At 38.1% G+C, this 21,861-nt stretch overlaps 1 protein-coding gene across 1 annotated transcript in view; it reads left to right on the top strand.

Annotated features, from left to right (window-relative positions):
- CPPED1 (calcineurin-like phosphoesterase domain containing 1) overlaps positions 1 to 13,991 on the top strand; it is a 47,840-nt gene extending 33,849 nt beyond the window's left edge. Inside the window, 1 exon segment of the mRNA XM_009886583.1 lies at positions 13,759 to 13,991. Coding sequence (XP_009884885.1) covers positions 13,759 to 13,991 — 233 coding nt within the window.
- Positions 13,992 to 21,861: the final 7,870 nt, after the last annotated feature.

Below are 21,861 nucleotides of genomic sequence, written 5' to 3'. Positions count from 1 at the left end.
GTGGTCTAGCCAAAAATCTGGTCTACATGTCACAAGTCTTCAATAAACGTAAGTAATAAATTAGTTTTTAAATTAAGCAGTTTATGTAATAGAAGACATACTTTTCTTACATATCCCATTCCAGTATAATTTTCTTTGGATGTTAAAAATTTTTGCTATGACCTGAAAAGTATGGGTATTTTTGTTGAGCTATGGACAATCTTTTAAAGACTTTTTGTCCTGAGAATTATCACTGACACACTGAAATCACTTAACATTACTTAACACAATGTAGTAATAAATGTTTCTTAATGGCCGTAATGAACTAAAACATTTAAGCAAATGTCTGAACTTGTTCAAGAGCTCTGTTGAATAAAACCTAAATTAATAGTTAGGTTTTTACCAACAAAGTTGAGAAAAGAATTTTTGGTTCAGAGTGAGATGAAGAGTAGATCTATCTAGGTGAGAGATTTTGCATACAAGGGAGAATCACTGCATAATAGATATGAAAGACAGAAGGAAATTCCCTGCAGTCTCCAGCTTCTTTTAATTAAAAAGTCTTCAAAGCAGTTTTTCAGATGTGGTTAAAAATACTCCTTTTGTACATATGTAGAAAAATAACAATCTGACTTTATTAAATGGCATATTTTTTCATTATATTTGTGATTGTAGGTGCTGTAACTCCTAACACCTTTACTTATTAAAAGAGTGTGATACCTATGTTCTCCTCTTAGAAATGTTATGACAGGAGAGTAGTATTAAAAGAAGCTTTCTGAACATCCACAGCTGAGATATATTTGAGCAGAAAATTAAAGCATGGAGTGCTGAAAGCTGTTGTATCTAAAATTTACCAGACAACATATGCTATGTTTCACCATTTTCTTTGTTGTGTAATCAGAGTTGACAAGGGAGTAATATTTTCTTCTTCCTGCCATTGAGACCTTGATTTTGGCAAAGCCCATACACTGAGTGAGTAATCTCAGTGCTGTCTTATGTGTCGCTTTGTCAACGTTTAAGATAATTTAAATACTCTCAACCTCCGTGATTTAGGTCAGCCTCTTTCAACCTTGAAATTATGCACTCGTGGAGCAGGTAGAGTGACCAAATTTGGTATCTCCTACGTCACTGTGTAAGACTGTTCTCCAGGTATGATAATGTAATTTAGCATGTAGATACACACAGATATAGACTTTTTTTTTTTTTTTTTCAGAAATTCAGCAGCAAGTACAAAATACATTTATTTAGTATAGTCTGTAAGGACATTAAATAATATTTGTTCTTAGATATTTTTTTGAAATCTGTTTTCTCCACTGGCTGTAGTTTTGGTTGATTAAAAACTGCTTTTTGATCCTCAGATCATATGGCAAGCCAGGATTGGTTGGGGTTTGTGTCGGGTCTATGAGAAAGCATCACTTTCAAATAGGAAAAGTAGCAAAACCAGGAAATAGAGTTCCACTGAAAGGTCTCAAGAGGCATTCACAATAATTAACCTGAAGTACAGAGTGACCTTCTACAGGCAGCGCCTCTAAAGGCTTATTTAGACCACCTCTCTAATTAGGTGCTCTGGAATCACCCTCTGGCTGTGCCTGTTGTTTGTCCTCTTATTATATAGGAAAAACAAGTGAGACCAAGATCCTTCTCTATATAGCTGTATTCAGTGTTCTATATAAAACTACTTTTGACATAGATAGACTTTGCAAACTAGTATCTTGTCTGCCACTTACACAGACCCACTGACCACCAGTTGCATCAAGCTCTGGATTTTTTAGTCTACAAAGCAAATTTAAGGAAGAGTTTTCATGCGAGTTTGCAGGATCATGTTTGCAAACAGTATATGCAATATTTTTATTAAGATGCTTATGGTGCTATGCGCTGTAAATTCCAATTACTCAGTTCCATTTCATTCACACAACTCGTCTGATGAAGAAGGTAGGATAACACAGAGCCTCTAAAGGGCTACACAAAGTAATTCTGTAGTGTTGTTATTTAAGGTTGACTGAAGAGGTTATGAAATGGAGGGTAATGATCCCTGACACTTACTGGTGGGACTGTTTCCTTCTACTAGAGCTCTGTTGGTGGTAAATGATTGGGGTTTTTGGGGAGAACAGGGTCTGAAAACTGCCTGAGCATTGAACAGTTGTTAACAGTGTTGTGACTGATGCTTTCTCATCTTTGTTTGCTGCTGTTAACACCTGCGTGGCAGATGGGGTGATGTGAGCACTCTCAAATTGCAATAAGATAAAATAAGTTCAATTCCACACGAGAGATTTTGTTTACAAAGACTACTAAATATGATCATTCGCTTTGTAGCACTGGAGTCTTGAAAAAATGATGTACACCACCTGCCCAGGGGAAAAAAAAAAGGTACAGCAAAAAATGCCTATGGTTAATGTGTACTCTTGTAGGGAAGCTGAAAGAACATCATTTTGGAGTGCAAAATTGTTCTGAGAACAGGTATTACTGTTGAACCGACCACGTCGTTCAGCACTTCAAAAAGGCTGTATGCTGCGAGTGAAAGGAAGAAAGAAAAGCCAGCTTGTGCCTGATACTCCAGGGGAAGCACTCGAGATCATTTTATCCTTGTGACTTAAATAGTTGTATTTGCCAGAAACATTGCCTTTTAAAAAATATGTATCTACGCATACATGTGTGTGGGTGTACACACATCTCTTATAGTAGCATCTCCCTGTGCCTGGATACTACTTATTTTCTTCTCCTGCCTATGAAAACTCTGGAAGGGTTGAGCGTTGATAACATTCAGGTTTTTCACTCAGTGTGATTTTATTTCTTCACAGAAATGCGTGTCCACTTATTTGCTTCCATTTTAGCTCTACTGCTGCTCCTCTCTAGCTTCTACAGTTTTGGGAACAAATATATATAGGCTCAGCTTTTGCTAGTATATCCTCTTTTTTTCCTTGATTGAGCGAGAGGTTTGGCCAGTGAAGCAGTGATCTTTAGATAAGCATAATTCTATTTTAAACCTAATTTTGTCATTAAACTTGAACAGCTAACATAAAAGCAGAGTAACTAGACCAGAGTGACAATCTCTATAGCCCAGCGTCCTGCTTCTCCTACTAGCCAAACCCTTGGGTAGAGCACATGACAGCAAAGTGCATAATGGTATTTCTTCCAAGTACTCTTCCTATGTCCAACAATTTTTCTTTCAGGGACTTACTGTATCATATTAATGTTATCAATATAGTGCAATTTAGTGATTCTTTTATGGATTTGTTCAGCTCATTTTTGAAAACTCGGCTTTCACAATGGTCTGTGGGAGGGAGTTTCATGTTTCACAGCGATGTGAAGAAACGTCTCCATTTGTTTGCTTTGCACTTCATCTGTAGTCTGTATCGAGAGCCATAAATCTGTAAATGAAATGCAGTGAACATTGATTCACGTCTGCAGTTACTGTAACAAACAGTTCATTAATCAGCAATTAAAGGGTGATAATCTGGACTATGTGATAAACTTCAGCGGTCAGTCAGAACCACGTTATTTCCCAAAATTCTTTAGAGAGTGCATGGGAGGAAAAGCAAGGTCTGTACTGTACCCATTACATATTTATTATGTCATTCATATTGCACTAATTTAGCCTTTGCATTCTCTTACAGTCACATTTGCTTCTGCTGAGAAAAGCATTTATTTAATTGAAGGCTCAGGCTAAATAAAGCTTGCTACTGATTGCCGATGCTGATTATTCCAGGCATTCTCCTCCTAATTTGGAAAATGTGCTTGCTTTTCTTTGGTTTATTTTTATATTGGTAATTTTCTTCCTATATTTTTACACTGTCCGTAGTGCTGGGTTGAGCAGTTTGATTTCCAACTGAGGTTAGGCCAGTTGCGTTTTGGATACAACAAACGTGCCTCAGAATGGCTTTTGTACATTAGGAACTAGAGTTGGACAACGGCTTCTTCTGAATTCAGGGGGTTTTGGAAGCAAGCCATGGAAGTGAGTGTAATTTTAGAAAGTGGAGTCAGAACCCCCTGGAATTTAGTTCAAGTCTGAATTCCAGCCCAGTATCATCTCATTGTGTGAGAAAAATCGTTCTCTAGCTGCATGTATCGTTATGAAATTATTTTTAATATTTCAAGGTAAGTGTGGGTGCATTGTTTTCCATCCTGTTTTAACCTCTTTGGATTTCTGTAATCATTGCAACTAGATTTCCTTTGAGATTGGGGCTCAGTCTGTATTTCTTGAATTAAACTAGCAGATATCAAATTCTCTCAAGAAGTTAGGAAAAGAGATGTATTTCACAAAATCTTACTGTTGCATTGGAGATTTTTTCCTCTCTGTCACCTAGTCTTTCATACAGCAAGCTAGTGTGTACTGTCACTTCAGATCTCATGAATATTGTCATGTACAATGTTCCACTACAATTCTTTTATTTTTACAAGCTGTTGAATTCTGCCAGTGTTTAGAGCTCAGACTACCACAAGCTGGAGACTTATGACAACATTCACAATTTGGTAGAGGAAATCTTGCCAGTAAAAAGCAAGTCTCTTCTTCACGTTGTTATTGAAATACCACTCTGTGGGAAGACATTTGATGCTTATGACAATACTTTAACAGTGTAAGCTGAGTGATCTTCCAAAGAGCACACTTGATTTTATTAATTTATCTTTTAAACCAGCATCTTTGAAAGCACATGCATGCTGTGCGTGCTGACTGCCACTGGGCTCAGGTGTCACATTATCCTGAATGCCCCTACACAGACAGGGTCTTGATTGCCTAGGGGTGATTTCTCCCACAGGGAGGGGGACATGGTCAACCCCCCTGGCTCACACATGAAACCGCTCTCTCCCCTCGGCCCTGTCTTAATGGGGAAGGATAGAAGGCCAGCTGTTGCATTTCTAATAATAAAGTTTATGTGGTAAAAGAAAAGAAGACAGAGAAAAAGGGAAAAAAATACAAATTTAAAAAATCACATTACAATTCAGTAGCATACTGTTATGGAATATACTTGCTGTCTAATAAAGCAAAAAGATGACTTGGGTAGCATTTCACTTTTAAAATAGGGACATTTTAGAATGACTTAACTATCCCTTAAACAGAAAAACTGGTCAAAACACAGGTTAAAAGAGATGTGGTTGTCAGTCCACTTAGAGAAGGCAGACCATAGTGCCCTTTCTTTCCTGCCCCAAATGGAGTGAAAACATGTCCAGTCTTCCACATCCTTGCACTTTTCTATGCTACAGAATACAACAGCAGTAGAGTATCAAGTAAAGGAGAAGAGTCTGGGAATTATGGGACTGCAACTGCACAATAAGCTAAGACTGGGATGTAATCACTCTCAGGGGGATTATCCATGAGACACAGCTATAAATGCCTTTGTTCTCTTACAGTGCAATTATGTCAAAATAATGCTGACCCTTTTCCTCGGTGCCACACAACTGTTGTTTAGAAGGGTTTCTCTAAGGGATAAACTATAATTTGTGGGAAGAAGATGCTGCACTTTTAAAATTCTGTAAAATAACATTAGCTTCTCCAGCTAACAGACAAACTGCCTTTTGCAGGATGTTCAGTATGTAGTTTCTTGTCATGCAATGAACTATTTTCTCATCTGATTCTTGTCAGAAATAAAATCAACAGCATGCTAACAACACTGGGGTAGCTAAAGTTTTCTTTCAAATGTTTTTCTCTATCACCAGACCTGAAAGAGGTGGTGAATATTTCATATAGGACTTGGTTTCTTTCAGAACGTTATTTTGCACTGGGTTGTTTGGGAACTCAGAAGTGCTGTAAGGTAGTCATCATTACAAAGAATAATGTCTTCTAAATCAGAGCTACTGCAGTCTGCGAGGGTGTGATGGTTGTATACTGCAGTTGCTCCTGAGCCTGGTGGGCCTGCTCATCCTGTTCCACACTGTTTTTTTCCATGAGGCATCCAAAGCAAATCTCAGATACTTGTTTAGTATCTTAGTAACTTTCCCTATTAGTGAGTTTAACAGTACCCATTACACCACCTCTGTAGGAGAAGCCCTTTTTAATACAGTGTGCTGGTTTGGCTCACAATGCTTGAGGAGAGAACCACGAGAAAAAAGGAAATGCTGGTAAAAATTGTCCATCTTACCAGAGCTGTTAAACTGTGAAAGGTGCAAATTAACAAGAGCTTGATGAAGCTCTTGCGATGACTACTTATTTGGAAAGCTGGCTTTAGAAAGCAGACACTGGAAAGAAGGGAGGCAGGAAAAAGTCTTCAGAGGTGTTTTTGAATTTTCTATTGAGAAATGTCTGCAATAGAAACCATGAACAAAGTGTTCATGTCATGTTTTTGACTTGGAAAAAAGGTATCCAAATTAAAATATGAATTTTATTTTAAATTTTTTAAAAAGCAAGATGGGCTTTAAAGAATCTGCTTATGAATGAACATACAGATAGCATCAAAGGTAGCATGCTGAATTACAGGAGGGGCTATTAATTACCCTCCTCAGCACTTACCTCTTGCCTGGCCAAAGCCACTGCATAGCTTTACAGTCTGAAGTGACATAATGCAGTGTTTGAATTAGCATAAAACAAAGTATTTATTTACTCATTTCACAGTCAAGCTAATAAAGAGACTAAGGTTTATCAATGTATATAAATATTACATCTCTACAGATGACTCCTGAACAATCCACGTTTTAGTTGGTTGTTATGTCATGAATTATTTATGCTAAATAGGCTGCTTTGGGCTCACAGAATTTGTACCATAATAGTTATTTACGTGATAGTTACCTACTTCATTCTTTAGTAGGAATGCATTATTCCACACGGAAAAAGAGTTATGATCACATCTTTGGAAACAGTAAATCTTTTTGTCTTTCGTATTCAGCTTTGTCAGATCAGAACTAAAAGGGACTTTTTGTGCTTGATCAGAAAATGATGGTCAATTGCATGCTGGCAGGAGGACTTTCTTGGTTTACAAAATCGGAATCAATTCCTGTATTTAAACTTTTTTTTACGAAGACACTAATTTTTTGCAGATTGATTGATTCTGAAAACTCATGTTTGGTGTGCAGGCATGAAGCTCGTTAGTTTTGGGCGTTTTTCTAATCCAAGTGCAGTTTTAGAACAGACAGAGCAAGGCCTGGTTTCCAGCCCTGGATGGTGCCCGTCCCGAGTCTGGGGCTTCCAGTCCTGCTCTGATCAAAAATGAATTTGGAAGTTCCGGTCTTTTTTCCCTTGCAGATACTCAGTAACTGTTGTATTGTTATGCAGTCTGACATTAGACAGTAATGATCACAGAGGCAGTGTATGGGGTTTGTTTTGTTTTGGTGGTTTTTTTATAGTAACTATCTACACAGTTTTTTTACTTCATTCTGATTTTAATCCCTTTTTTACCTCTTTTAGTGAATAATCCATTAGGTATGAATAGTGGCTTGCAGTAACGGATCCTGCTTTTTTTGGTTAATGGATACTGTGAAACCTCCAGTCACATTTAAATTCAAATCACTATGTATTTCATAAAAAATGAAATAATGAACGCTTGTGAAGGTGCCATCCTTTGGACATTTATTTACACAGTAGTTCTTTAGTATTTCATACAGCTTTTATATCAAAGCTTTTCGCAACTGCTATTTCAGAAACCAGGGATTCAAAACAAATCACTGCTCTACTTTTTTTTTTTCTGTAGTGGGAAGGGACTGTACCTTTTTGTGTATAGCTGGATACATGTAACTGACCTGAGGATACCTTAAAGCGGGCTATAAAAACGAGGCCTGCCAGGACACTGTTCTTTTCTCACACTTTAGGGGAAAAAAAAAAAAAGAGGGGGTGGGGGGCTTGCTGGCAAGTGACAATATTACTTCAGAAAAACATCTGAAATGAATAAATTAAATTTGAGTGCATACATCTCTCAGATTCTTTTTATGTTTAAGATCAAAAGCAAGAGCAAAGTAAATTGCCTGCTTGTCATCTTAGTATTATTGCATTGACTGGTTCAAATTCGCTTCTTATGCTAACAAAAATGAGTGGAATACAGTTGAGTGAACAAAAAAGTGCTATTGAAGAAGAACAACATCAGTTAGACTTGTACCAATACACAGCAGTGACCTGGTTTTGTTCAAGATGTAACATATTGTAACACAACAATAACAAGAATTAATACTAGCATTGTAAATAAAGAGTACCTGAAAACTTGAGTCTGGGCAAAATTTTCAGGGGGAGGTATCTAAAGCAGATAGTAAATTCTAGCAGAGGCTGATGCTGAGCAGCTCGATCCACAAGGGCATTTCAGCACTGAACACCTCTCTAGTGCAATTAGGATCTGAATGACGTACATATGCTAAAAGGGGGAATTTGGATGAACAGTACCCATAAACACCAGCTTGTTTAGGCAGAATCTGCCTCCCATAGCCAACAGGGCATAAAAGAGGTTTTAAATCATATCCTCTCTGGTCTCAGGTATCATATTTGCACTGCTTACAAATCATTCTTACTTAGTTCCATACCAAAATACCTTCTTGAGTGTAGGCAGTTAGCACGTGAAATGTAATTGTGGTGAAGTCACAGTATTTGCCTAAGAAGAAAAAAAGCTGCATGATTTGTGAGCCAAGCTTTTTACTTGGTGTCTGTCTGCTGTCTAGGATGGGTTTCTCAAAATCTTCCTTTGAATTCTCAGGCAAGAGGAGATTTTTGTTTTTCTTACAGCATAACTGAAGTTGTTTTATTACTTTTGTATCCTCTGTCCTTCTAATTACACTGAAACTGTATGTTGGGGTTTGGTTTACGTATATGATGACACAAACTCTTGGCTTCTGTTCATCTTTTAATTCCAAACGTTAAATTCTCTGAATGGTGGGAAGATGCTACTTTAGGAACATGGATGCTTCCAGTAAAAGGAGAGCACTTATTTCCCTTACAAAGCACTTATTTCCTTCACTAAAAGTGTGTCACATGGGTTACACCTCACTATGGTTTTATGATTGCTACTTTTTCCTAACTTTTTCATAGACTAAAGTAGTTTTGCTTACCTGCAGAAAAAGTGGAAAATACTGAAAAGAACTTGTTACTGTAATAGCACTGTTGCTTACTGGAAGCTGGTAATGGTATTTTACAAATCTAGCTGGTGCAGTAATCAAGCAGGCCAAACGTTAGGTTCCTAAATATTCAGTCCTTGATCCTTCATTTAGCTGCCGTTTAACTCTGCATGGGAAGACCAGGATACAGTCATGTCCACGCTAGATGTGTGCCTGAGAGTGGCTTCTAGAATGTCACTGGAGACCATTGGTTATTTGTTAAGCGCCTGGAGGATAGGAATGTGCTACGTATGCGGATTCGTTACAGCCGGCTCTCAGCTGAAAGCAAACTGGTAACATTAAGCTTAGTGTGCCTTACATCCTCCCCACCAATGCCTTAACTTAGAGGCTGCAGTAAGGAGCTTCATCTACTCAGCATCCTCTCCTGCCCCATCAGGGCTTGCTCTTTTAAGGACAATGCCACAAGGCAAACTGGGTCCCACTTTAACAAGTAGGATGTCATTTGTAAAGTTCCCACAATGTTCAATTTTGCTCTCTGTATTGAGAAGCAAGAGAATGCCCAGCCACGCCACAAGCAGCTCTAGATGGGGACGTTCTGTCTGCCACTGCGGAAAGGTTGGGGGAGTGGAGGAGGCAAGTGCAGCCTCATGGTCTGGACAGGTGTGCATATAGTAAGAAAGAAACACTTAGTTCTGCTGCTTGAATTACATATGTTACATTAGACAGTCATTGTAATAAGCTGCAACATGGTAGGAGTTGAGAAATGACTGCTCACTCAAAGTGACAGTTGTAAAACATCTTCCTATTACGATTTTAAGGACCCAAATTATATCTAGAAAGTCCAGAATCTCTGCAAAGAGCCTGTTATGTCACAGGGCTTTTATATTCCACTATTGCCTTTTGAGGTATTCTGACTGGGTTTCTCCAAAATAAAAAAAAACCAATCCCGAACTGTTTTGCTAGGTTCCGGCAGCCGAGTCAGAGCAAGCTCTCAGAGTCATTACGCTGACTTACTTAGAAGTGTAACTCATGTACCAGATAGATGAGCAAGTTACACTGAGCAAAGAGACTTAGTACTGATAAACTAAAATAGGATAACAGACAAGTTCTAGCTGACAATGACCATGTACCAATATTCAATGTGAAGGTAACTTCATTCTCTGTTTTCCACCTTGAGTCATTCACTATTTGCGAAATCTTTGGATTTTGAAATATGAAAGCCCGTGTAGCTTTTACCAGGCGCACAGCAGAATAATTCATATTTTGCTTTCCAAGGTGCTTAATTTTTAACTATACTTTGAGCCTAGTTTATATATTTTATATCAGTCTTCAAGTCACTCACTCCCACAAAACCAAAGGATTGATGTAGCCAACTGTCTTAAGACAGGTTCACTTACTTCCCTTTTCATTTAATCACTGTGAGAGGTCTACATCTACAGCAGGAGAAAGGGTGGAAGGCTGTTCTGGCTAGAGAAATGACGATTTCCTTGTGAAGTTACAGCCTGTTCCTAATCACAGCTCTCTGCCTTTTAATTGCCGCTACTCTTTTCCAGAATTTCTGCTGTCTGAAGGCAAAATCAGTTGTTGCTTTTTTTTTTAATGTCATTTAAGGTTATAGTATCTCACAAATTACCCATTTTCTGGCCCATCTCTTCTGGCTTGAAGAGCGCTAAGCATGTGTAACCTTTTGTGTTAAGCATGGAATGGCAGATGACTGAAATGTATGAAAAATAACACGAAGTTTGGTGTTGCCATCACAGTGTCCATCCCTGTGCGTCCTTATAGGCTTGTGCATTATTCGGTAATGACAAAAACAATGGTTTAAAGGTAATAATTATCACTGCTGCGTATTAAAGGATAGCTTTTAGCCTGGGGTGTGAGCGAGGCCCTGGCTGTGTGCAGAGGAAAGGAGTGCCACCAGGGAGCACCTCTCACGGCCCACAGCCGCTGGTGCTTGTCCCCACGTGTGCGAAGCTTCACTCTTTTTGCTGTCCTCCTCAGGAACGGGCACAGGTTAGACCTTTGCTTGTTTATGTTTCAACGTAAACACAAAGTATGTTCAGCAAGGTACAGCATCTACAGAAGAGTGCCAGCTAAATATTTTTCTATTAAAGCACAGCAGTATTTTAGCCAACATAGCAAAATAATAGGCAAGCTTCGGTTTCATTAGGTAGCCAGTTACTTTGATGATAACCTGCTGGCTATCTAGTCATAGTTGTCAGGGAATACTTAGTGTGGTTTCTGAGTCACTCAGTATTAACTTAATGTATTTTCAGATGCTTTATGTAAAACCATCAAAGTGTCATTATGATTAAGGAGCGCACAACCTATTGTATTTCAATAGAGAAATTAGACCTAAATCCTTTAGGTGCGTTAGAAAATTTTTTGTCATTAATAGTATCACCTGATCTAAACATGTTCTGTAACAAAACATAAAATTAATTTACGTGTTTTGCTGTTGGTGATAAACAACAAAATTCCCAGTATTTTCAGCTATCCAGTCCAGTAATTTTTCTGTTTCACAACAGTATAAAATAGTATTAGATGGAGCTTCAGGAAGCTGTAATAGTCTGAAATCCAAGGATCTTAGACTGAGCATGCCAAAAATTAACCCCAAAAGCTGTTTCTAAAATTAGGTATTTATAACTCCGTATTTTCATTCAAAATAAAATATGCACCATCTTAAATTAGCAAGAAAACTGATGAATGATTTTTTGCCAAACTCTGAATGCTGTTGACTGTGATGCTCAGCTCTATCTATCAACAGTGCATAGAATGGGGAAACAGTGAAGGATGCTGGCATAACCCAGAAATGCAATGCTTGGCTGTGACAGCGTGGTCTCTTAGGAAGAAGCTGCGTTCACAACTCCAGTGCAAGTGGTTTTACAAACTTTGACATGAAAGATAAGTACTTAGCATCAAAATGATTTTTTCTTTACTTTTTTGACTCACAAGACTAAACAAGGTTTCATTATTTTGTAGTAATAAAAACATTCGATTAAAATTTATAAAACTTCAAATGGGGAGAGGAAAATTTTCATCTATTTGGTAGCATGAATTTGACCTGTAAAGACAATCAGAAAGGCCGTTCAGAGTAGTAAATATAGCTTCTACCAACTTATTTGTTTATTTTTGCAAGCCAGAAGAAGCAAAAAGTAGAAATTACTGGTTTGGAGGTGAGGATGACACAATTTCATTTAATTTGAAATTGTTTCAAAATTTCTGCAGAAATCCCATAGCTCCTGAGGAGCACAGCAAGAAAGCAGACCTGGCATATGGATCATCTTTAGAAGTTGGTCAAAATCAGATAGCATTTGCAAACTTAATTAATTTTTTGTTAAATTACTGTATTCTGAGAGGAGGGGAAGAATGGTTAGACTTCTTTAAACATTTGTTTGGCTAATGAGTTAGACAGTGATTCAGCCAAGGATTTCAGAGTACATTATAAAGCCTTAAATAGGAAGCATGTTTGTCCTCTTCACCTGCTGCTTGTCATTTAGCTTTTCTTCTTCTGACCACGCTTGGATAATGCTTGCATTGGATAATGCTTGCGTGCAACCCACCCAGAAATTTTCGATATAGCATAGTGTTGTCTCCTGCAACAGATCAAATGTATTTCTTTCTTTTCAAGTTTATAACAGATTGATTTTTTTACACCAGTACAGTCCAAAATATAAATAGTTTATTTTAAAAAAAGAAAGAACAGCCTTAAGTCATTAAAAATACTGAGAAAATCAGAAGAAGCCTGTCTTGTTTGTACCCCATACTAGAGAAATGTTAATTCATGTTATTACCAAGCCTGACTCCTCTTGCAGGCTGTCAACCTTTCCTTTTTTGGCTGCTCTCATCTTTCTTCCCCTCTTATTATAACTCACAACCTCTTCTGCTTATTAGGTTTCTTCGATGTACCTGGCTCTATGCCATCTGTGATAACGCCCCCCCCCCCCCCCCCCCACACACAGAAAAGATTACAAATTATCTTCTCATTTATATTAAAAAAAAAAAAATCACAATGAGAACAATTAGCCATTGGAATAATCTCCCCAGGGCAGTGGTGGATTCCCCATCATTGGACACTTAAGATTCAGCTGGACAGGGTGCTGGGCCATCTTGTCTAGACGGTGCTTTTGGCAAGAAAGGTTGGACAAGATGATCCTTGAGGTCCCTTCCAACCTGGCATTCTGTGACTCTGTGTTTTTTATTTGTTTGTCTTGCCTTTTTTTTTTTTTTCCTTAAGGTCACCAGCCTCGGGTAAACAAGTTTAAGCTCTTCTTAGTAAATTTTCTGCATGTTAATTGACAAATAAAGCTCCACAGTCCGTGGCTCTCAACTCATCTTTCAGTAGCATCATTCATTAGGCAGTTACCTGTTACTGAAGTTTATTTCTAATTTTAATCAGCTTCCTCTAGGGTATTCCTTCTTTCTAGCCAAAGGAGTAGCAAGATGAGAAGCACACCTTGCTGTAAGCATAAAGAAGTCAGAGTTCAGTAACCCTAAACAGAGCTAGTAGAGCAGAATAACATTTTTACTAATTATTTATTATTTATTACTATTAGAATTTTTATTGCTATTTAATAATTATTTGTTTAAAATGCAAGTTCAGGTAAATGGTTTACTTCTAAGCTTTATGAACTACTAAAGAATGAAGGTAAATGTGACCTGTAGCTGTACTTGCTATAGAACCTCCTCTACAACCCCAGCAGCTGTGTAAGCCTCAGCAAACTCAGAAGTTACTGTAATCACAGTTTATATGTAAACTGCAACTGCTAACTAAAGATACACTCTCTTTTTTCTTTTTTTTTTTTTTTTTTTTTTTAACAGGCATTAAAGCTGTATTTTCTGGACATTACCATAGGAATGCTGGAGGCTTCTACAGAGGACTGGAAATGGTGGTTTCATCAGCGATAGGATGTCAGCTGGGAGACGATACGCATGGGCTTCGAGTGGTTGTTGTCACAGATGAAAAGATTGTTCATAGATACTACAGTTTAAATGAACTGAGCAGTCGAGGCATAGAGAAAGAGCTGCTAGATATGCTTGCTAAGAAAAATTAGTCTGTGTCAAATGACGTGATTTTTTTTCCATATTAGACAAATAGAAACAGTTTCAGAAAGTTTCCCCAAGCTGAAGATACAGAGTTCTGGTTGTGCACCGTGTCCCAGAACAGCTCTCAATTTGTTATCATCCTAAATAACAAGGAAGTTGTTGACATGTTTCTCCTTTTGAAAATGAGACCTATGAGGAATATGGCAGAATAGCAGAACAAATATGGTAGTGTATCATCAAAAAAAACTGTTCTGAGAATTTTTGCTTTGCTTCCAGATAAGACTTTCTTATTAGAGAGAAAGTGCATCAAAGAGTGAGAGTTGTAGCTTCTAGGTAACCCTTTAACTCAAGTCTATTTTAGTTTTATATTTGAGAGGGTGTTTCAAAATCAATACATTTAGTCATTTCTTTTACACTCTGGACAATATAAATGAGGCATTTTTTTACTTTATAAAAACAAATCTCAAAACCTCTGAGATCAACAGACTCCCACTGACTTTTAGCAACCTCTGGATCAGATCAGGTCATATTTTCTCCCATTTCCCATACTTTATTTTCTTAGCTCTTCAGAGCCAGCAGCAATAGGAGAGCAAACGCATTCTGTTTTGCACTCACAACTTGGGTTTCCATTATATCCTATCCTATTATGAAGTCTATAAGTGAGGCTAATATAGATGCCACTGACAGAAACTAAACACGGAACAATTATATTCCTTTTGAAATTTAACTACCATTCAATTAGCATATATTCTTGCTTACATCTTCAGAAATTGGAATAATTGCACGGGGAGAATATTCTGTACAGAATACTGTTAATAGAAGTCACTTCGTTGATTCCTAGACAAGCGGAGAGCTTTCATTTTCAAATGCAATTTAAGAGTGCCTTACTGTAATATTATACAATACTGAATGGTGAAAACCCTAAAAAGTATATTTTCTTCACTGAAATAAGTCTTTAGAAATAAATTATTTAAAAAGAAATTTATGTGCTGCAATCCACTTTTTTTTTTTAGCAAGTACACCTGATTTTTTTACTGTTAAATGAAAAAAAAATCTTCATGTAATTAACACATACCTGTTTAAGTATTTAGTTGACCCCTTTATAACCCATGGCACAGGTTATCTAGAAATAGAAATAGTGCAGCTTTAGTACCTGAAGAGGGAAGAACACAAACAGTACTGGCGGAAAAACTAACGCATTCTATGTGTTTTTATGTATACTTACTTACAACATTGTTCCCTAGAGGATATTAGAGATATTTAAATATGGTAAGAGACATGAAATGGTGTGCTGAAGAGTCAGTTTCATTACATTTTAGTCACAACAGGTTATCTAGGAGGCTCCTTCAAGCTCGATTTGTGGGACTCCTGAGATTCTAAAATTACCTCTGTAGCATTTCCGTGCACCAGTGAAACAGCTGTACCTGCAGATGGACAGGACCAAATGTGGACTGCCGTCTCATGACAATAACCTTGATTCAGAAAGAAAGAAAATTATGGTGCTTTTATTCTCTGCCTGGTTTCGCTTAGTTGAACACTTTCACAGTCTCGTTTTCAAGGGAACATCTGGGAAATGAGAACTAAAACCTAAGGCTAGATTACTTTGAAATAGGTAGGTACCTAAGTACCCAAACAGCAGTTTCATTGGAAGTTAAGCACCCATTAGTTTGGATACTAGTTTTAAAAATCTGTGTACCTTTTAAGCCACTGACTACTTTTAAAATTTGGTCTTATATAGCTGTAAGCTATTTAGTAATCACAGCTAATTAACAATTTCAAGAATGAAGATGATGCTAGTTTATGTTTTGCACAGGGAAGAACAGTCTCTCTACAATTCAAATCTTTTAGGTTAGTTTAAATCATAACACTGAAGAAGTTCAGCAGAGGGACCCGAGATAATCTGAGCATGGAATAGTCTCTCTGCTCTGGCACAATATTGTAAAGCTGAATGGAGGAAAAGTTTAAATGGTTTTAATATGCCTGTTTATTAAGGGATAGAGTTTAACTAAATATATGAAGCTTGGGAGATTGAAGCACAACTTTGGGATAAAGTCTTCCAACAAAAATGAAAATGCTAATGGTAGCAGTATGTAGTGTTCTAAAGTTTTATTTTCAGAGTTACAGTGTACTACTGTACAAAATAAATGTTTATATAAGCAAAATTTTAAGTCTTATTTTTAAATTATTTTTTTCAAGTGTCATTTCACCACAAGAATTTCTATGGGATTTTGTCATGAAAATGTCACTTATGTACAAAGCTGCAGTTCAATTAAAAAAAATAAAGGTTTCTTTATATCCCAAATTCTTCCTTTATGTAGTGATTTCTACGAATATCTCGTTATGTTCATATGTGAAAATATTACCCGCTTTGACTTCAGTTTGGAGTTTTTGAAGATAGTGAAGTTGGGCTGCTGCTTTTTATTAAATCGTCCTCTACAGCATTTTGGGAGATAAAAGCGTGTTGTGTAGCTACACGTTATGTAGGCTTTGGCCTAGATTTCTGTCCCACCTGTTGTGAGGACAGGTGAGCGCTAAGTAATGTACCTTCTGTTACTGTCTGCGGCACTAGATGGATGAGCCCGGGTGACATTATGGTAGCTGAAATGAGGGAATGGCCTTTGTAGTATTTGGACCTTTTTGAGCCCATGCCTTCTTTCAGTGAATCGAGAATTCCCTGCACTAGCCTGAGATAGGAAGGGGTGTCCAGCATCTCAGTAATTGGTCATTTTGTCATTGACTTAGTTTGACCAGCACAGGCTAAGCTAGCGCACGTATTAACCTTTTTGCATCCTAAAATGCAAGATAGTGGGAAAATAAATAAAATCTATTATTTCCCTTACAATGCATGTTGTTTCAAAACATTTCTTATTTTGAATGACAGCTCAGAACTTCCACCCAGTTTCTCATTCATGTGAAGTGGATGCAATCACATATAAATCAGATGAAAACACAGCCTCATTTACACAAGACAATCACGAGAAGGGTTTTTTAACCATAGTGTGGCTGGACATTACTGTATGAAGCAAAGAGTTAAACTATGAATGTGCTTTTTTACCAGCATAAATAAAAATTTCATTTGATCACTTTTCTTAGCATAATGGGCTAATTTAGAATGAATACTGATGCCTTAACTAATTTGAAATGGCAGAGGTCCTTGTGGTCACAGTGCCTCATCTTGGCTATGTAAAGAAAAATAATTCATATTATGTTAAATTATGAAACAATCCACCCATGGAGACACTAATTATCATTTAAGAAAACATCTTTTGATGCTGAGGATGTTATTTTTGTATTTCCAGCAGGGCTGATAATTGTAACTCTCTGTCAGGATATGACTGACTTTAAAGCAAGATGTCACTAAAAGTTCAAACTGCTGATGAAATAGAGAGCAAGCGAGTCCTCGTGCATTTCTGTGGATTCAAGGGGTTGGGCAGAGAGTAAAAAAAAATCACGTGACCACAATTCATTTTTGTTTCCTGCAGGCAGCTAAAAGGCTGTGATAACCCCTGAAGACTCTTATTAAATGTGGAAAATTCGTATTAGGACACCAGAGCAACCTATGAAAGAACACAAATACTACATAATTAAGTACAATCTGAGGTGGAGACCTATGAACAGGAGACAATTTACTAAAAATTGTCTTTGAGATCAATCTCGGTTTGCCAGTTTCCATGTAAGCAACAAATTTAAGAACACCCTTCTTCCAAATCTTTCCAGAAAGGTCATTAAGCCTTGCCCCCTGTTTGCATACTGCTTGCCTTTAGGTCATCTGTTTCCAGCCTCTAATCTTGCAAGTTCTAATAGAGGCAGTATTTTGATAGGACTACAGTATTCAACTTCTGGAGCTTATAGACAGAAAATGAATGAAGTTGTGTATTGTTAAAAATTCGTCACATTTTATATTGGGAATGGGCAGCAGCAGAAGTAAAGTCTCTTCCGCCATCCCTAGCTGCAGACCAAATGTCTTGTGTTCACTGTTCAATGACTGCTTTCTTACTGCAGGACAGCAACTTGTCTTCTAGTGTTTGGTTTTTTCCAGATGTTATCCTCAAGTAGCTGTTTTTATTCTGTTATGAGTGCAAATAATTCGAGACACATCTAACATACATAAGCAAATCCACAAAGCATTAAAAACTAAACATTTCACTGCTTAAAAATGCACCATTCCACAGTACGTATGTGATTGTACAAGCCATTGCAGGCTAACACGTCATTGCTTCAGCTAATGTTAATGCTGTGAATAAGCTGCTTTCCTTGATGCTCTCATTAAGCCTTCTTTGCGACTACCGTTTGAATGCAGCAATATCCTTTAAAGCACGGAAGCAGTTACCCATACAGGAGTTACCAGGAAGTTTGCCTGCCAAACAAACCCTGCCACTACCTGTTACTTCATGATAAACAGTCGCCATGTAGAAATGCCTGTTTGCATTAGGGAATTGTAAAGAGGAAATGTCCACTTCAATAATATTCTACAGTTACTAGGAACTTCTTTCTCTTCCTGCTCTACACTGAGATATGAGACTTGACATCACTGGTATGGGAATGCAAAGCCAGGTGGTTTCGGCTGCCAGCGTGCCGGTCTCAGTTGCCATGAACTACTACCAAAATAACATCCAGCAGAGGGACAAATTTCTTAGGTAAATACAAGACCTTAAAAAAGAGCAAATACAAGAAACTTTTTCATGGCCAGGCATGTAAGGCCCAAGCTGTAAACCTGTTGCTACAGCTCTTCAGCCAGACGGCAAGCAGCCACGTGGCAGTTGCCACATCACCACATTTAAGTTTATTCCAGTGGCAGCTTGAAAGGACAATGGATGTTCTCCGCTCCACACAACAAACAGCAGACTTCCAACAAGGCGGTCTGGAACAATGAAAGATTTGTAGGGCTTTCTTGGAAAAGTTTTTTAGATTATCTGTTTTAGCAATCAAAACTATTTCCTCTTATTAGGGAGGAAGGTCTCATAAGTAGTTTGTACCCATTCTAATCCCATTCTCCCCAACATAAAAGGGTTTTATTGTTTGTTACCTGGTCATCTGAAGATTAGGCAGTTCAAAGCTAATAACTGCAGGTGCTGAGCTTTTTGGACACCTTTTCATTGGAAGTTGCTCTGTAAAAAAATTGGAAAAATAAAACATGTGAGAAAGACAAAGCATTAGACCAGAATATTAAATTAGTCTCCAGTCTAAACGAAATCCAACTCTGATGCAGCAGATACAGGCGGAATGACACGATGGGATGGGACACAACCCAGAGAACTAAGGCAACAGAGACAAACCAAGAGCTTTTCAAGCAATATGAAAAATATACCCAGCACTTCTCTTAAGAAGGAAAAAAAACCAAAACAACACAACCCACAACTCTGAGAGCCATTACTTCTTTTTAATTGACATTTTCATTTGTTTCTCTAGAAGTAATTTCCTCCATGAGCACTTTGTCAAATGCAGGTAGTTTAGTACAGTTCTACTAATAAACAGCCTTTATTTTTCCTCTAGGAGACCCATTAAAGCCTCATCTTATTTAAAATTATAGTGGTGTTGTGTCACTTTTGGGTAGCCAGCAACTGAAACAACCATCTTCTAAATAAATTCCTATCTTTCTTGAACATTGTTTAGAAAGGTGTAGTGTTGTTAAAAATTACAATGTGGCCTTTTAAATGAACTGGTGAAGGCGTTATCTAAGCATATTCAAATCCTTTTCACCCGTTTCCACATAAAAAAGGCACAGAAATACAGGAAGGTCTCTCATTCATACTGCGCTAATGAACTGAGATCAGCAGTCCTACGTATGGCAACCTGCCTGTCCAGAAATTTTCTGCATAATGTCTCAATAGCACACCAGCTGGGAAACTAATGACTTGCATTTGGATACATGTGAGACAAAGATACTATTACCACAGAAGAACGTGGTTATACCAGCACATGGCAAGCACTGAAGCCAAGAGGGTGCTAAAAGGACACACAGCACAAAGACAATGAATCGTTTGTCTGCTTTTACAGAACCTGAGCTGAAAGTCTTACCCTTCTATTAATTCCATGTCTTGGGCTGTCATAACCCATCAGGAGGAGATGGAGCCACCTCACTTCAGCTGTGTAAAAGCTGGTGTTCCAGTCTGGTCAATGACATTCCTTCCTATATTGGGAGATACGTAACTCCAGCAGGTAATTCACCCTATCCTGCAATTGATGTGTAAGCTAGATGGACTGAATTGTCCCTGAAGATGCCTCTGCTGACTGCTGGGATGATCTATGTGATTCATCTCTAACCATGCTATGGTTCTATGTATGTGTTTTACTTTAAAAATACTGGTTAACTTTCTTACTCATATTTTTTCATATTTAATATTTTCATCTCTCATTTTGAATCAAAACCTAAATATGCACCAACACAAAGGTCGTCTTAGCCATTCAGCCTAGGCTGTAATGACAGAAAATGCTGTTATGTGCAAAGAGGACAATTAAAGCCGAAAAGCAGTCACAGATCTGGTTACACCAACATGATAAGCATCCAAACACTTATTATTGAGTCTGGTATTTTTTATAGCTTTGGAGTCTAAACAATGCCAGCACCACAACTTAATTTGGGATGTTTTTGGCATGAAAGCACTTGCTCCTCCCATACACAAATGTACCTTTTCCCAGATCATCGGCTATGTAGAGAATTTGCACCAACAGCTCTACTCTTAAGAAGCATGAGACAGGAGTAGTACATGCACGTACGTTTGCACAGAAACTTAAGAGTATCCTGCATCAAACCCATTCCAGATAGCAGAACTTTAATCCAGACACTTATTAAAGACAATAATGCCTCAGGTTCCTTGCTTATGAGCAAGCACTCTCTGTTTTGGGTTTATAAAGATCCCTAATCTCACTACTCTACTGAAGCATAGTTCTTCCAGGTTACCCAACCTCTTCTACCCTCCACTGGTCTAGCAATTAATTTACAACCCTCCCCACAGTGACAGTGAAATTGAGGTGGGATAGGAAGACTTCCCCACTATAGGCGCTCCCTTTGCATCTTTTTCCTTCACTTTTTCCAAGCTGCAGAAAGGAGTCACCATTCCCACCAGGTCTCATTCCAGCCCTCCGCAACAGCAGGAGCAGAATAAGAGCTGATACAAACATTATACATAGACACTGTTCGTGAAGTTTCTCACTTTGTTTTCTCTGCCACCACCTCCCTTCAAGCTCTCCCACACCCATGGACTTATCTCATAGTAATACAACCAATCTAAGATAGGATGGGTAAGACTCAGTGCAGTAAGGCTAGGGCAGAAGTCAGCCAGTCAGGGCTTGAGCTTTTATCCCATGAAGTCACCTTCCATCCAGCAGGATGTGAAGCAGAAGACCTGTCAAAGAACATAAAGACACAGGGAAGAAATGAAACAGGATTGGGAAGCAACCCGTCATGTGCTGCTGGCTACCCTCCTGAGCTGGAAGTTAGCACCATCCTCTCCCTGACACTCTTTAGGTACGTGGGGTGCTCCTGCAGGCTACTTGACTAGTTCTCTGCTGGCAAGTGGCCCAATCTGGTTTATATGGCATTTGTGAAACGTAGATACTCACAGCAACTCAACATCAAGAAATTTTCACTGTTAACAATAACTTAAATACAGGTTATTATTATACATTATATATACCATACAGGTATGTTCCCCAATTGCCCTGATCACTGTGTTCAAACCAGGACTCATACTTCAGTAAAAAAGCAGGCCAATGCAAAGCACCCCTGCCTTGACTCACAAGGTAACAGCTATGACCTTCTACAAAACTCTACCCAATCTATTTAATTGTCAGAGAAATTTGAGATATAACTGAAGTAATGTGGCACATGAGCCTTGTAGCCCAGTATTGTCATTTCCTCCGCAACCCCCAGCTCCT

This window comes from Charadrius vociferus, unplaced genomic scaffold, assembly GCF_000708025.1.
Source record: "Charadrius vociferus isolate BGI_N301 unplaced genomic scaffold, ASM70802v2 scaffold46, whole genome shotgun sequence".
NCBI classification, from domain to species: domain Eukaryota; kingdom Metazoa; phylum Chordata; class Aves; order Charadriiformes; family Charadriidae; genus Charadrius; species Charadrius vociferus.
The sequence above is the reverse complement of the archived record's forward strand: the minus strand, read 5'-3'. Positions and strand labels throughout refer to the sequence as shown.